This window comes from Salvelinus alpinus, chromosome 5 (assembly GCF_045679555.1).
Source record: "Salvelinus alpinus chromosome 5, SLU_Salpinus.1, whole genome shotgun sequence".
Lineage (NCBI taxonomy): Eukaryota > Metazoa > Chordata > Actinopteri > Salmoniformes > Salmonidae > Salvelinus > Salvelinus alpinus.
Genome location: NC_092090.1, coordinates 71,553,829 through 71,568,476, shown reverse-complemented (window position 1 = coordinate 71,568,476; position 14,648 = coordinate 71,553,829). Strand labels below are relative to the sequence as shown.

Below are 14,648 nucleotides of genomic sequence, written 5' to 3'. Positions count from 1 at the left end.
CGGTCCATCATTAATCACGCACACTACCATACGGGCCAGGAGGAACCACAGCCGGCAGCAAAAGTGCTTCAAACTGGGACAGTCAAGCCAAGCGCTACATAATCTGGTTATTATAACACCACTCTCCTGCCAAGGTATACAGATGGGGGCATTATGCAATTTCATTTCAGGATGTGGGCCACTACAGTCAATCGTGCAGTCTTGACCCAAGCACTTAGCAATGTTTAGCAACGTCAACCCCTCCCCTCTATGAAATATTTCATCACTCACAGTGGGTCTGTAGCAATCAGAGGACAGTCTTCTGTCACTGGGAGAGGATTTATTACCACATCTCTCTTTGTGACTTCATGTTCAATGTCAGGAGAAATTAAATATATCCTAAGACAGGGATTGTGATACCACATGCCTCCTCTCCCTGCTGTGTAACTGTTTGTCTGTGAATTAGCAGATCAAAGGCTATGTTGTGGATCTAATGTCTCAAACAGTAGTAGTTTGGAGATATGACAACAAAAAATGTTGAAGAAAAATGTAATACTGTGATAGCATGAAAAAACATTTATTTTCATAAACACATACAGTACATTATTTTAACAAATGTTTAAAAAAAAAGTGCAATATGCATTCAAACTACAGCAAAATTACAGTACAAAAAAATTACTGCATACTTCAATATAAAAAAAGATAAATTGTAACAAAAAAAACTGTGGAGCAACCTATCACTGTGATCTTTGCCAAATTGGTTTGACTTTAAGCCTATGAGAAGCTTCATAAACCATTAGTGATAGGAACACTCATCTATCGGTATGACACAATGCGGATGATTCCACTGTATCACTTCTGTTTCTCCCAAAAGTGCAATACATAAGATGTAACAGAGATCACAGACACACATAAATAAAAGACATTCTGATTCTCATTTTGTATCTTTTAACAGCTTCAATGGTGTCTCTATTTAGTGACAACACCCATGGATAGAACTTTGGTCTTCTTCCACATTTAAAGGGCACAAACAAGTTTGGAGTCAAGATCCCGTCTCGGCAACCCTGATGGACATGTGAACGTGATAAGGAAGAGAAGAGGAGATTCAGTTTTATTCCTCTTCAAATCAAAGAATGTACCAGAAGGTTAAAAAATAAAGGAACACCAGGTTTCAGATTCTTGTTTCACATCGAAGTCTACTACTAGAAATAACAACAATGAAAGAACTGAAACGAAATGCAGGGCCATTGTTCTACTAAAGCGAAAGGGAAGTCTTGCCACAGAGTGTCCCATCATGCATCTACCCTTCCATCCAAACCCTCTGAAATACTGGCAGCTCCACACACACACACACACACTGCTCTATGCCTCTGGTCTCCCGGCTAAGGCACTTCTGTGTCCATAAATCAAACCTAAATGGATGTGGACTAATGGCTCACACACTCATATACCACTAAGGACCGCCATCTGCACTGTGTGCAGCATCAGACGCCACACTGAACACACCCCACAACAGAGGTTGGCATACATTTTTAAAAGGGACCAGATTGCCACTTTTAACCAGTGTGCATATTACCAGTGTGCATATTACATGATTGCACACACATTCACACACCATAGGACAGCCCTGCTGTCCAGAGATGTTGGCCTTGCACCTGGGAAGCACATCCATCGTTCTGCCTTCTGAGATCTACTGTACAGCGGAGAAGGAAAAACGGCAACTAAACCCTCATCCTGTAATGAAAGCAGCAAGGGTGTAAACTGGGGAGAAACATTACAGAGCCATCTCTACAGTACAGAGGTACTGTATATGTGCACATCAGTGTTTCTGTGTGCCACAACAAATATACACTTTTACACAGTATCTTTTCCTTGATAGTGCATCATAAATGTTATCATGGTAGCAGGGTTCTCCCCAGGAATTTTGGCATTTTTTTTAACACCTGTAACTGCCATTTACTGCAATCTAGACCTCCCCAAAATCGTATATGATAACAAATAAAGTACTATGTTTATTTTTAATTGACTTAAAAACTAAATATTACATAGTGGCGCAGCTAGTCCACAAGGTGGCACAGCGCCTCTATTACATTATTTGGGGAGAACCCTGGGTAGACAGAGGCAATGTGCCAGCTAATTGAACACTTTCTTTGAGGTCAAGATTTCAGCGGTAAGTGGCTGTATGGGTTGTGCCCAATAGAACCAAAAATAAAAACAGGCATCTCTGACACAGCATTTCAATAAAATAGCATATGTACATACATACACAAACACACACACAGTACAACTGATTAAAACTGGAAGGACACTGCTTGCAGTAACAGTGTGTGTGTCCGCACAGGAACTGGAGTCATTGGGAAGAATTAAGTCTGTGCTCTCCATGTTACCAGACACATACAAACAGTACTATACATCAGTATATTCTGTAATATCATCAACTACTGTACATACATACAGTACATACTTCATGTGCTCTCATACTTGTGGGAGAAATGCATGTGCAATATGAACCTATTCATGTGTTTAAAGTTTATTTTCACTTCTCATAAATAGTTCACAGTAACCATGTAACCACTCTCATGCACAAACACACAAATACTGAACTTAAAAAATCATTTCAAAACAAAATATTTGACTGCAACATTTTTGTAAAAAAACATATGGCAAAGTAGCAAGATGTTGCATAAAGAACCTCTATTCTTTTCACTTATAGATGAAGACAAGCTGAGTGGAATGAATTGGGTGACATAGAATGTGAAATAGTCAGTGGGACACTTTCAGAACAGCAGTAGTGATACAGGAAGAGGGAGAGAAAGAAGAATGATGGAAGTGAAATGGCACATGGCTCTTGTGACTTCATGCATGAGGAATGGTGTGACCCTCAGAGGAAAGATCAGAGAAAAACGTTCTCTGGAACCTAAAGAAGACTTTGTACAACTCCCAATGCAACTGCTCACAAATTCAATTATGCAGCACAACTCAGTTCTCAGACGCAATAAAGGACATGATTACAGACAAGCGTGGATCAAAAAGAAGTTACGGAGGTGGGGAATCCTGTGAGTTCCCTGCTCAAATTATAAACCTGACTGAGAGCAGTTTAACATATAGCTGCAAGCAGCCATGCCGGGGTTCAAGCTATGGCTCCAGAGCAAATTAAACACGTCACCCTAGGGCGAGCCACTTCTGTACTCCTTCCCACGCTTTCCAAATATCAGAACTCAAAATCCAACAGATCATGCAACATACTTTTGATGTATTTTGGACCTTTTCAAATGTTGACTACTTTAAACATCTTCTCCAGAACCGCTGGACCGATCAGCACAAAATGTGGTATTTAGCATCTATAGACACGTCTTCAAATAAGACTCTAGCTCAAACAATATGGCCGCTATAAGCCAATGAGCTCGCATGTATTATTTTTCATGTCCAACAGCGCCCCCATGCGGCCAAACAGAACCATACTCTACAGTTTAGCTAGACTCGCCTCCCTGAGCATGTGTGCCAAATTTCACGACTAAGTCAAACAGATCAAGAGATGTAAATATGTGCCCATTTTAGCCACTGTGTGGTCGATCTAAATGTGCTTGCATACGTTAAGTTCAGACAGTGTTTTGAACATGTATAGCAAGTTGTTACAATACGAATAACCGTGTCAGATTTTTATGCATTTATGTGCCAGGTCACGCCCACTTGAATGTTTATTGGTTCATGTTCTTTCAGATGCTAGCCAGGAAAATATTGCATTGAGAAACCTTGGTCCATAGATGCTATAAATCAAGTTTCAACCTGATCGGCCCAGTGGTTCCGGAGGAGATTTAATTTAAGTGTTTTTCAAAAAATTATAAATGGCAGAAAATCCATCATAGCGGACCTTATGGGATCCTGAGGAAAATGTGTTCCTTGTGAGGAGAGAAACCTGTGTACTGAATTTCAGGACTATAGGTCACATGGGATAAGGCGCATGACCTTTCAAAATGTGCAATTTCAAGCGCTTGATATAGCGCCACCATGAGGCCCTGGCGTAGCATTACATGAGACAGTGTGGACTATGGGCCTTTCCCATCATGCCAAGTTGTACCCTCCTCAGCCCTACCATTACACAGGAATTTGCATGTTACTTTTCCTTGCGGAAAGAACCGGTATAACAATGAACGGCAACAAATACAATAGGGTTTCTCTCAGCTTCGCTACTACTTCGCTACCCCTAATAAGATTAGTGTTCAGTGTAGCCAGTCTCAGAAAGAACCTGTACAACTACACGGGTAAATCCAGGCCTAGACACAGGCTAATCCATGTTGGGAAGGGAGGGTAGAAAGGAGCTGCAAGATGTTGTTAAGCGAATGGCTTTCTCCGGCCCCTTTGGCTGTGTCATCATATCATTCTCATGTACTCTACTGTTGTTGAATCTCAGGTGAGAGTCCAGGTACAGTATGGGGGGCTCAGGAGACAACCATATTAAGACTATAAACCAGACAACTACGGACTACCCTGCATACAACATACAGCCCATAGAGATCCTATATAGATACAACATACAGCCTGTAGAGATCCTATATAGACACAACATACAGCCTGTATAGATCCTATATAGATACAACATACAGCCTGTAGAGATCCTATATAGATACAACATACAGCCTGTAGAGATCCTATATAGATACAACATACAGCCTGTAGAGATCCTATATAGATACAACATACAGCCCATAGAGATCCTATATAGATACAACATACAGCCTGTAGAGATCCTATATAGCTACAACATACAGCATGTAGAGATCCTATATAGACACAACATACAGCCTGTATAGATCCTATATAGATACAACATACAGCCTGTAGAGATCCTATATAGATACAACATACAGCCTGTAGAGATCCTATATAGATACAACATACAGCCTGTAGAGATCCTATATAGATACAACATACAGCCTGTAGAGATCCTATATAGATACAACATACAGCCTGTAGAGATCCTATATAGATACAACATAAAGCCTGTAGAGATCCTATATAGATACAACATACAGCCTGTAGAGATCCTATATAGATACAACATACAGCCTGTAGAGATCCTATATAGATACAACATACAGCCTGTAGAGATCCTATATAGATACAACATACAGCCCGTAGAGATGTAGGATCTCTATGATAAAGCATGTGAACTTCTCACCTGACAAGAGCGGGGTCTGTAGAACTACTTGAACAAAATGAAAAGCACCACTTCACCGCGGTGTCACAGAGGTTGAATGGTCCCAGAAGATTCTTGGAATGATACCTGGATGTTTTGACACAGGGACATGTTGGAAGCTTGGAGGACATTATAGCATGAAAGCGTCAGAAATGGAGGGGACTAGGATGAAGGAATTACTTTTCTTACAGAAGTGGAATCACACTGCAGTACTTACAGGAGGGGGCTATGGTCTTTTTGTTTTTGTATTCTATGTTTTGGGATCTGAATTGTTTGAAAATGATTTCTGATATATATTTGGCTCATCCAAAATTAATCTGATTGATTAACTTTTTTATGCAAATACCTAAATACAACGCAGGCTCAGAAGCAGAGGAGCTAGATTCTATGCTTGTATGATTTTTTAAATACATTTCTAATATCGTAACAGCCTCCAACCTGTAACGGATAGTCATTAACACTGAGGTGAAAAGAGGAAGAAAACATTTTAGCATACCCGATATGATGTCACATACATTTGACCTATCACGACATTTCTCTCCAAAATACATGATGCACACCGAATTAATGGTGCTGTTTGTGTTATGACAAGTTTACGGTCTATGTGCGTCTCATATTGCTTACTGAACCCAAGATAGCAGTGACAAATACAACACAGACAACTATACCCACTTCTCCCCTTTGTTTTCAGCACATGGTGAAACTTCGGGAGCTCTATACCCAAAATCAATATCATCTGATGATCAACTCTGACTAAGGCAGCACTTAATCAAAATACACCACAATTAACATTAACCAATGGAAAAGTAAACAACAAATTGTGATGATAAAGTCTGTGATAAAAACAAAATGTATCTGCTTGTGAAAGGCAGGGTATATGATGGTGATGATAATGATTATGATAATGATTATGATAATGATGAAGCTGTAACTCTGATCTCTGGACAGCTAGAAAGGCAGAGGACCAGACATGAAAACCACTTTAAGTCCTGATGGAGACCAGGTCTTCTGTATGAGGTTCATCTTTGCGCACACATTCATTGCGCTCCATGCAAGAACAGCCTTCAACCAAGATACCGAGCAGCCTTCAACCAAGATACCGAGCAGCCTTCAACCAAGATACCGAGCAGCCTTCAACCAAGATACCGAGCAGCCTTCAACCAAGATACCGAGCAGCCTTCAACCAAGATACCATCTGGATTATGGTATAATATTTGGATTCTGTTTATTTTTCCTTAAATATGATGTGGATTTATATTAATATATATTTATATTATTCAAATGTTTATTTATACATGTATAATTCTATATACACATTTGTTTTTTAAGACTGTCCCTCTCCCCTCTCCAAAATCTGTGTGACCCTCCCCAGCTCAGATTGGGGGATGGAGGGATGGGTGGAGGAGTGTCCCTCCATCCTTCCTGTCAGCTCCTGGGACCCCCGGACAGTGCTCTCTCTGGGGTGGTCTGGTCCCTGTGTGCTCTGGGCTGGGTGGAGGAAGAGGTGGAGGGGCACTCCCATTGTAGGCCTGGCTCTGGGGAAAGAGAGAGGAGCAGGAGGGTGCCTGCATCCGAGGAGCAGACGGAGCACAGGTCTTCAGCCGAGAAGTTGAGGCTGCCCAGTTTGGCCAGTGAGTTGGAGCGTTTGAGGCTTGAGGGCACGGTGAGGCCGGCCAGCCGCATGCGGGTCTCGATCTCCTGAGCCCTCTGGCGCACCAGGCCGGGTTTGCCCCTGACGCTGCGGATGCTGTCACTGCTGGAGCTACGTGTCAGTGTGGAGCCATGGGGGGAAGAGTTGGGCGTCAGCCCCCCAGAGCCCACTGCACCCAGCAGGGCCTCGTTAGTCAGAGGAACCACCAGCAGCTCTAGGGGCACTGGGCATGGTGTGGAGGACTTGGGGAAGTCTTCTGGGAAGGCTGAGAACTCCACCTCCACAGGACTGGGGCCCTCCCTGGCTCCTGAGTGGGGGCTGTCTAGAGGCTCCAAGGGATGAAGCCCCTCCTGGGACAGACCTGACAGCCTCTCCAGCCTCTCTGCCCTCCGGCGGACCAGCCCTGACCTCTGTAGCTGCACTAGAGTCTCCTGCTGCTGGGCCACGTAGCAGGCCACCACCGGCCTCTTCTCCTCCAGGCTCAGTCCCAGCAGTTCTGGGACAGGGAGAGGCTCAGAGACCCCTAAAAGCTCCCCTTCCTCATCCTTGGCCTCACCAGTTATGTCCTCAGATGTCAGAGAGCAGGGGGAGTCCTGGGTATCAGGCAAAGGTGTAGAGGGCGGAGCAGCACAGTTGGCACAGTCACACAGAGGGCCACAGGGGTGCAGCAGGCTGGGGGTACAGGGTTTGTCGGGGGAGGTAAGTGGGAGAGGGAGAGTGGCACTTGGGACCTCCACAGAGACACTGGGCACGCTGGGGAGGTGTGTGGGGTTAAGGCAGAGATCAGCATCCTGGGTCAGTGAATCCATGTTATGGCTGGGCTTGTTGTCTGATCGCGAGAGAGCTGAAGGCTTGACTGGGTGAGCGGGTTTGGAAGGAGCAGTGTCCTAAACAGAGGGGAAACAAGAAGTCAGAAACAAAGAATAATCATTACTCTTTACTAATGTAGTTATCTATTTATTATGAGCTATTATATATACATATGAATTGGTTGTATATTACAGAGACAGAAGTCACCACAATGAAAACTGCTCCCACTTACATTGAGGCTGGACAGGGTATTAAAGTGGTTGTTATTGTTGGAGTTCTGGTTCAGGGTTACCAGGTCCAGCCCATTGCCCTCCTTCTCTCCCTCCTCTTCCTGAACCATCTCCACCTCTCCATCACCATCACCATCACCTCCTCCTGCACTCCCCACTCTTCCTCCTGGCTGTGCTAACGCCTCCATCTCTGCCTCATCTTTCTGAACCTCCTCCTCATCCTCCTCCTCTACGGTGCTGAACTCCAGACGCAGGCGCAGCTCTTCCAGGGGCTCTGGTCCTCGGCAAGAGGTCTGGGCCGCCGTCCCCACCCCAGCCAGCCCAAAGTGTGGCAGCGGCAGGCCCTCTCGCCCCTCAAAGGCCTCGTCATCCAGCAGGGCGTCGCGCTCCACGTCCTCAATCTCTATGAAGACCCGCTCCATGTCCAGGAGGGGCGGAGCGCGCACCGGCGTGCAGGGGTCACTGTCCAGGGCCGAGTCAGACAGCCTGCGGAAGTAGTAGTTGTTGTAGGCGGGGTCCACCTCCAGACTGATCATCCTGCAGGGGGAAAGGGGACATGCCGCCCCCTTCTCCTCAAGAGCCTCCTCATAGCAGGGGGACATCCCCGGCTCAGGGGTCCGGTTCGCTGGGTATTCCCCCCCACAGCACTGGGCCTGCTGGCCCTCATGGAGGTCACAGTCTGGGTCGGGGCGGTCAGGACGCCACAGCTTGTTGTGGCGCTGCTTACTGGAAGTGGACAAAAGAGGTGGGGTGGGGGCAAGGAGGAGCATGGGAGATATGCTTGGATAATACACATAGAACATACAGCAAAATCTATAACCTAGGGCACTATTTCAGTGCTTTGATCCCTTGTTGGGCTACCCTAGTTGATCTGGGCTATGGTAATTACAGAGGGTGTAGTCGAGTGTGACTGTACCTGGCGTCCAGGATGCCCTCGTACTCAGCCAGCTGTCTCATGAAGCCTGTGTTGGGCCGTGTGATGCTTCTCTTCTGCTTGACAAAGTTGAAGGCCTTCTCCAGTGACCAACCATACTCCTTCATGGCGTAAGCAATAACGGTGGAGGCTGAGCGGCTGACACCCATCTTACAGTGGACCAGACACTTGGAATGGTTCTTTCTGGTAGGGTTAACACCATGAATGTAGAGTAGTTAGGATAATCAGACTAGAATCCTCTGCCAGTTCTGTCACTCAGATGACTGTTCTCTGTCTGTGGCAAAGGTAATGACAGCCTTTGTGTTGCTAGTGGTAACCATCTTCAGCTTCCTTCTCTAGGACAACTTTGGTCACAGACTTGGTCCTACACTGCCTCGAATTACCCTAATTACACCCCAGTCAAGTCACTCACAGTTCTCTGTAAGCTACTATTACTGTACCTCAAGTGAAACAGCAAGAAGATACATGTACTACCAACGTATGAATAAAAAAAAGGATTATACAGGAGTGTGTTATGGTAAAGAATAGCTTGCTTTATCAGCTCTATCCCTCGCAATATCTCTGTCCTTTCCATCCCTCTTACCTGTTTCGAGACAAACATGACTTACTTTGCTTTAACTATGAAGTTGTATGTCTCGTTCCAGTGGGCCAGCAGGTCTGTATCCTCTTCGTCATAGACCCGTATGTTGTGGTAGGAGAATGTTCCTGGGAAGAAGTTATCTATCTCCCTGGTGACGTTGAGGATATAGCCCACCCTGGTGAAGAGACAGACACTACCCCATAATACTCCCACAATATTCTGACTCACACCAATGACTAATCTATGTTCTAATCGATGAGACAACCTTCGTGACAACTAATCATGTTCGTGACAACTTTAGTGCCTCTGAAAAAGTCCATTGACAGTGTTGGAGACATGACAGCCAATAACGGATTCACTCTATGGAATAGAAATGCTTGGAAGCGAGCAAAAGGCTGTACTTACCCAGTGTCCTGAAGCTCTTCCAGATTGGAGGCATTCCATTCAGATCCCTGCAAACAAACGTGGAAAAATGTCAGACTTAACTGCACATAAACACACAGTCAATTCCTCCACATGCTGAACAGTTATGGCTGTCCAAATGTTGCTCTTCCAGAGTACAACTTTTTCTAGCACTATCAGCCAAATATCATGGCTTCAGCAGGCCAAATCTCATTGAGACAAATAGATAATTCGACCTCAAACAATGAGAAAACTTATGAAATGCACTTGATTCATCAGATTAAGCAGAGTTTGAGTAGCCTGAGTGCCCGTCTGTTTGTGCTAGCATGCAAACTTCTTCTCACTTATTGTCATTCCAATGACAGCAATGGAGCTGGGAAGAGCAGAGACAGATCTGGGACCAACCTAGAGTTTGAGCGGTTCCAAGCAGTTCTGGATAAGGAGTTGTTGCCAGGTGACTAACCAGATAGAGGTGGTCAAATATGAGTGTTGCCTTGTCCATCTGGCCCAGGATCAGCAGCATCTCGTTGTCGATGAACTCCTTGTACTGCATCAGGTTACAGCTCATATGCTGCTCCAGCTCCGTCCGGATCTGAGGGGACAGCAAACTCATCAACTCCCAACCATTTGATATTCTACCATTTGTACTTGTAATATTCCTGACTACATATTTCAAATACATCAAATAATGTCCGGTCAAAATTGACTGAAGACTACACTACAAGTCAGTTAAGGCTGTAATGCAAAGATGTTTGTTTTCAATACCTTGTCCCAAATGGCACCCTATTCCATATTTTGTGCACTTCTTTTGACCAGAGCCCTATTGGCCTGGTCAAAAGTAGTGCACTATAAAGGGAGGGCACGCAGCTAATGTGTGCATTTAGGTCATCCCTCCCCGCTGCTTACCTGTTTAGAGGTAACGTTCTCCAGGTCCTGGAACATCATGATGCTACGGAGTTTGGCTTTGATAAGGCACTCTGTCCGCTCCCTTTCTGTGGGCCTGCATCAGCAGAGACAGACACACAGAGGCTTCATCAGCACACTGCTCTACTCTCAGTCAATGGGTCAGTCAGGACCAGCAGACCATCACACATTTCCTATACTGTCTATCTCGTTCTACATGTTTGACTTTGTGTGAAACTATTCACGTTATTTCATATCCATTTGCTCTTTCTGTAGACTCACTTGTCGACAAACATGGTGGGGGAGTCAGGCCGCAAGGTCTCCAGGTCTCTCATGGCGTTCCACTCGTTGATGCAGCTCTGCTCTGAGGCGATGCAGCTCTCATAGTAACCCATCCAGGTGAGGGCCATGCCCCCGGGGAAGTAGTTGTACCTGCGGGACACCTCACACACCTTGTGGAGGATCTGCAGAGCCGACCTGGGACGGGGGTTAGAAAGAGACACTGGTCAAAGTGGGTCAATTTATCTTCAATCAACCATCTTTGTTACTCTGGGAGAAATTTGGTGCAGTATAATAATTTTCTACCAATAGGCATTTAATGGGTAATGAGCTGATTCACATGAACAAATGGCATTCATTTTAGGCTGGGTATCTGTAAAGCACTGTGTGACAATTGCTGATGTAAAAAGGGAAATATAAAATACGTTTGATTGATTGATTGATGCATGCACCTGCATCTCTACACCAGTATTTGGCAGAGTATTTTGAAATGCCTCAACCGTGTGGTCTGATATGAATTCAGCAGCCAATGTATTGATGTGGGATTGCTTCATTAACAACAATGTATTAAGCAGTCATTCCTACGGTTGTGTCTACTCACCACATGGCCTGTACAGACACAGGTTTGAAGACATGATTCCGGCTCACTGTGTTCACACTGAAACCCCTGAGGGAGACACAAGACAGGCAATGACTCTCCCTGATCACACACTGATTCATACCTAGTAACCACTAAAACATAACTCTCTATCAAAACACATGTGGCGGTTAAAGTAATTTTAGCACATTAGCCTGTGCTGAGCTCAGTGTCTTTTTCTGTACCGGTATTCCAGTTATAGGTATTCCAGTTATTGGTATTCCAGCTTTTCCAGTTACAGGTATTCCAGTTATTACAGCGTTAAGCAAACAGAGCTGTTTCTCTCCAGAGTGTATAGCAGGGGGCTGTAGTCTGAAAGAGGGGTCACAGATACAGAACAATTGTATGTGTATGGGGGACTTGCTCACCCGTCTCCATCCAGATGGATCTTGGTGTCACTCCACAGAGGCAGCACCATGCCAACAGAGCAGCTTTTACTGGGAACAACACCAAAAGACACGTTCCCAGCAGATCAACACACCTGGTTTGACTTCAAATGGAGATGCTGCTACAACAACAACAAGGGTCTAACAGCTGGCATCAAGGACGACCATAGTAAGTGAGGAAAGAGACACACACACGAGCTGGCCCAGGCCCAGACCCATACACACCTGTCCTTGTCGCTGAAGTCTATGCCCAGCAGGATGTTCTCCTCTGTGTCCTGTCGTCCGCTGGTGTACACCACCACCATGTAACGCACTCTGTCTGACCAGGCACTCTCCAGCCGCACCGCCTGTAGCAGGGGACGTGACAGTTTCATCAACTCTTTCACAAACAACGAGGCTACATTGCCTACCTGTCCACGCACCTCTCCCAACATGTGATCTGATAAAAAGGTCATACAAACTGACTCTGAACATAGAGGGTACACACAGTCTGACTGCAGGGACACATGGGCTGCTGCATCATGTAATTCCACACGCACAAGACATGGGCATAACACCCACACAGTCCAACCGTAACACACACACATACACTCCAATCCTATAAAGTAATCTCCTCACAGTCAAAAACAGTTTGTTAATACATGGGAGGCATCATTCCAATGGAGTGTGAGAACATAGTGGTAGATAAACTAATAAACTCTCCATTTCACAGACACCATGGAAACACTTGGTAATGCTCTTCTGTGTGAGTTCAAACATGTTCTCATTATCTAATAATTACAGTGAGCAAACAAGTCTTTAGTACACAAAGGTGAAATAAAAAAAATAAAGTCTTTAGTACACAATAAAAAGCATTCAGGCAGGTTGACTATGTCATGGTGCCAGGTGGTTAGTCACTGGCCAGGGTTGTGGGGAAGTGTGTGTGTGTTGTCTCTTACCAGTTTGATTCGGTCCTCCGAGCGAAGAATGTTGATCATCACCTGCAGGTGCTGAGGTAAGTCTCCTGTTGAAAGAGAAGAACAGAAAAAAAATAAAGACCTGGTTGGTTAGTGTCACCAGATAACATGGTTTATTGTGATTATAAATACATCTTAGTCATATGAAATAAATCTTTGACATTAGGAAACTGAACATCACTCATCATGGCATGGGCAATGGATGTTGAGTGAGAATATAAACAACAACTTAATGCACTCTATCGTTGAGTGAGTGAGCAGCTGCAGGCACAATTTGCTAGTGTCATGAAAGGATACATAGCAGAGAACAGTGCCCTCCAGAACTGGGTATTTCCATGTAAAAGGATCCATGAACATCAACATGTGAAGTTCATAGGAGCATATCAAATTGGGTATTAAATTAAAGTTAAGAGTGTATATTTTGGGGAAATGAAGGCATATCCACCATTTTTTTTAAATTAATTGTCCATCTTAACAATTAGGCATAAGTAAAGGCTTTGATTTCTGGATTCAGATGGAAAATAACTCTTAGAAAAAGTCTTAAAAGGTATCAGAAATATTTCAAAAAACAATAATGTTGACGTAAAGACCCCTGCCAACTAATATCAACATATATTTAGTTTTGGAGAAATTGTTTTCTGTAACTTCAAGAAATATTACCTTGTGCCTTGTAATTCCTTTACCAAAAACCCACATACCGTGCCTTTATAAAGTATTCACACCCCTTGACATTTTACATTTTGTTGTGTTACAGCCTGAATTTAAAATGGATTAAATTAAGATTTTTCTTATCACTGGCCTACAAACAATACCCTATAATGTCAAAGGTGGATTATGTTTTTAGAAATGTTTACTAAATAATAAAAATTGAAAAGAGTCAATAAGTATTCAACCCCTTTGAGTAAACATTTGCTTAACAAGTCACAAACGTTGCATGGACTCACTCTGTGCAATAATAGTGTTTAACATGGTTTTTGAATGACAACCTCATCTCTGTACCCCACACATACAATAATTTTTAAGGTCCATCAGCCGACAGTGAATTTAAAACACAGATTCAACCACCAAGACCTGGGATGTTTTCTAATGCCTCACAAAGAAGGGCACCTATTGGTAGATGGGTAAATATTCAAATAAAGCAGACATTGCACATCCCTTTGAACATTTCTGTAAAACAAAAACTAAAAAAACTAAAAAGATAGTTGTGTTCCTATCTTTTGTTGTCTCGGGTTGTTGACAGTAGGTGCACCCGATTCAGCTGCCCTGCATGCCAGGTAGGAAAACTGTTGCCATTTTGAACCATTTCATGTGTCTGAAGGTACAAACTCTGCCTTCCCGGCGGCCCAGAGAGCAAATCAGGTGCACTATAAACCTACCGCTGACTGATCGTATGGCTCAGATGACCATGTCCGCAGTAACGTAGCAGGCATAAAAGAAAGCTACAGCAAAGTTGATAAAACCATGACTAGAAGAGAGACTGTCAACAAATACAGCAAAGTGTTGCTGTTTTTATGAGTGAGTTAATGTTTAAGTTCTTACTCAGCACTGTCAACACTTTGTATTCAACAGTTTTATAAGTCATTAAATGCACGTTCTTCCTATTTCCACTCAGTGCCTCAACAAGCACTGCAGCAGTAATTAATGAGTAGGGAAGTGTAACTATAGCTTTACTTTGTTGTTATTATTAGCAGCTTGGGTCTTTTT

General features: G+C 43.9%; 1 protein-coding gene across 4 annotated transcripts in view; it reads right to left on the bottom strand.

Moving 5' to 3' along the window:
- Positions 1 to 540: 540 nt before the first annotated feature.
- The window catches only part of LOC139576712 (protein phosphatase Slingshot homolog 1-like), a 59,365-nt gene continuing 45,257 nt past the window's right edge, over positions 541 to 14,648 (bottom strand). For 3 of the 4 annotated variants that reach the window (XM_071403071.1, XM_071403074.1, XM_071403073.1), the window contains 12 exons: positions 12,927 to 12,991; positions 12,214 to 12,335; positions 11,971 to 12,039; positions 11,567 to 11,632; positions 10,969 to 11,163; positions 10,690 to 10,783; positions 10,247 to 10,375; positions 9,787 to 9,833; positions 9,410 to 9,556; positions 8,784 to 8,984; positions 7,870 to 8,593; positions 541 to 7,714 (listed from right to left, as the gene is read on the bottom strand). In XM_071403071.1, coding sequence (XP_071259172.1) covers positions 6,602 to 7,714; positions 7,870 to 8,593; positions 8,784 to 8,984; positions 9,410 to 9,556; positions 9,787 to 9,833; positions 10,247 to 10,375; positions 10,690 to 10,783; positions 10,969 to 11,163; positions 11,567 to 11,632; positions 11,971 to 12,039; positions 12,214 to 12,335; positions 12,927 to 12,991 — 2,972 coding nt within the window. In that variant the 3' untranslated portion in view covers positions 541 to 6,601. The remainder of the gene's footprint in view (positions 7,715 to 7,869; positions 8,594 to 8,783; positions 8,985 to 9,409; positions 9,557 to 9,786; positions 9,834 to 10,246; positions 10,376 to 10,689; positions 10,784 to 10,968; positions 11,164 to 11,566; positions 11,633 to 11,970; positions 12,040 to 12,213; positions 12,336 to 12,926; positions 12,992 to 14,648) is intronic. The other variant, XM_071403072.1, reaches the window with a different exon arrangement.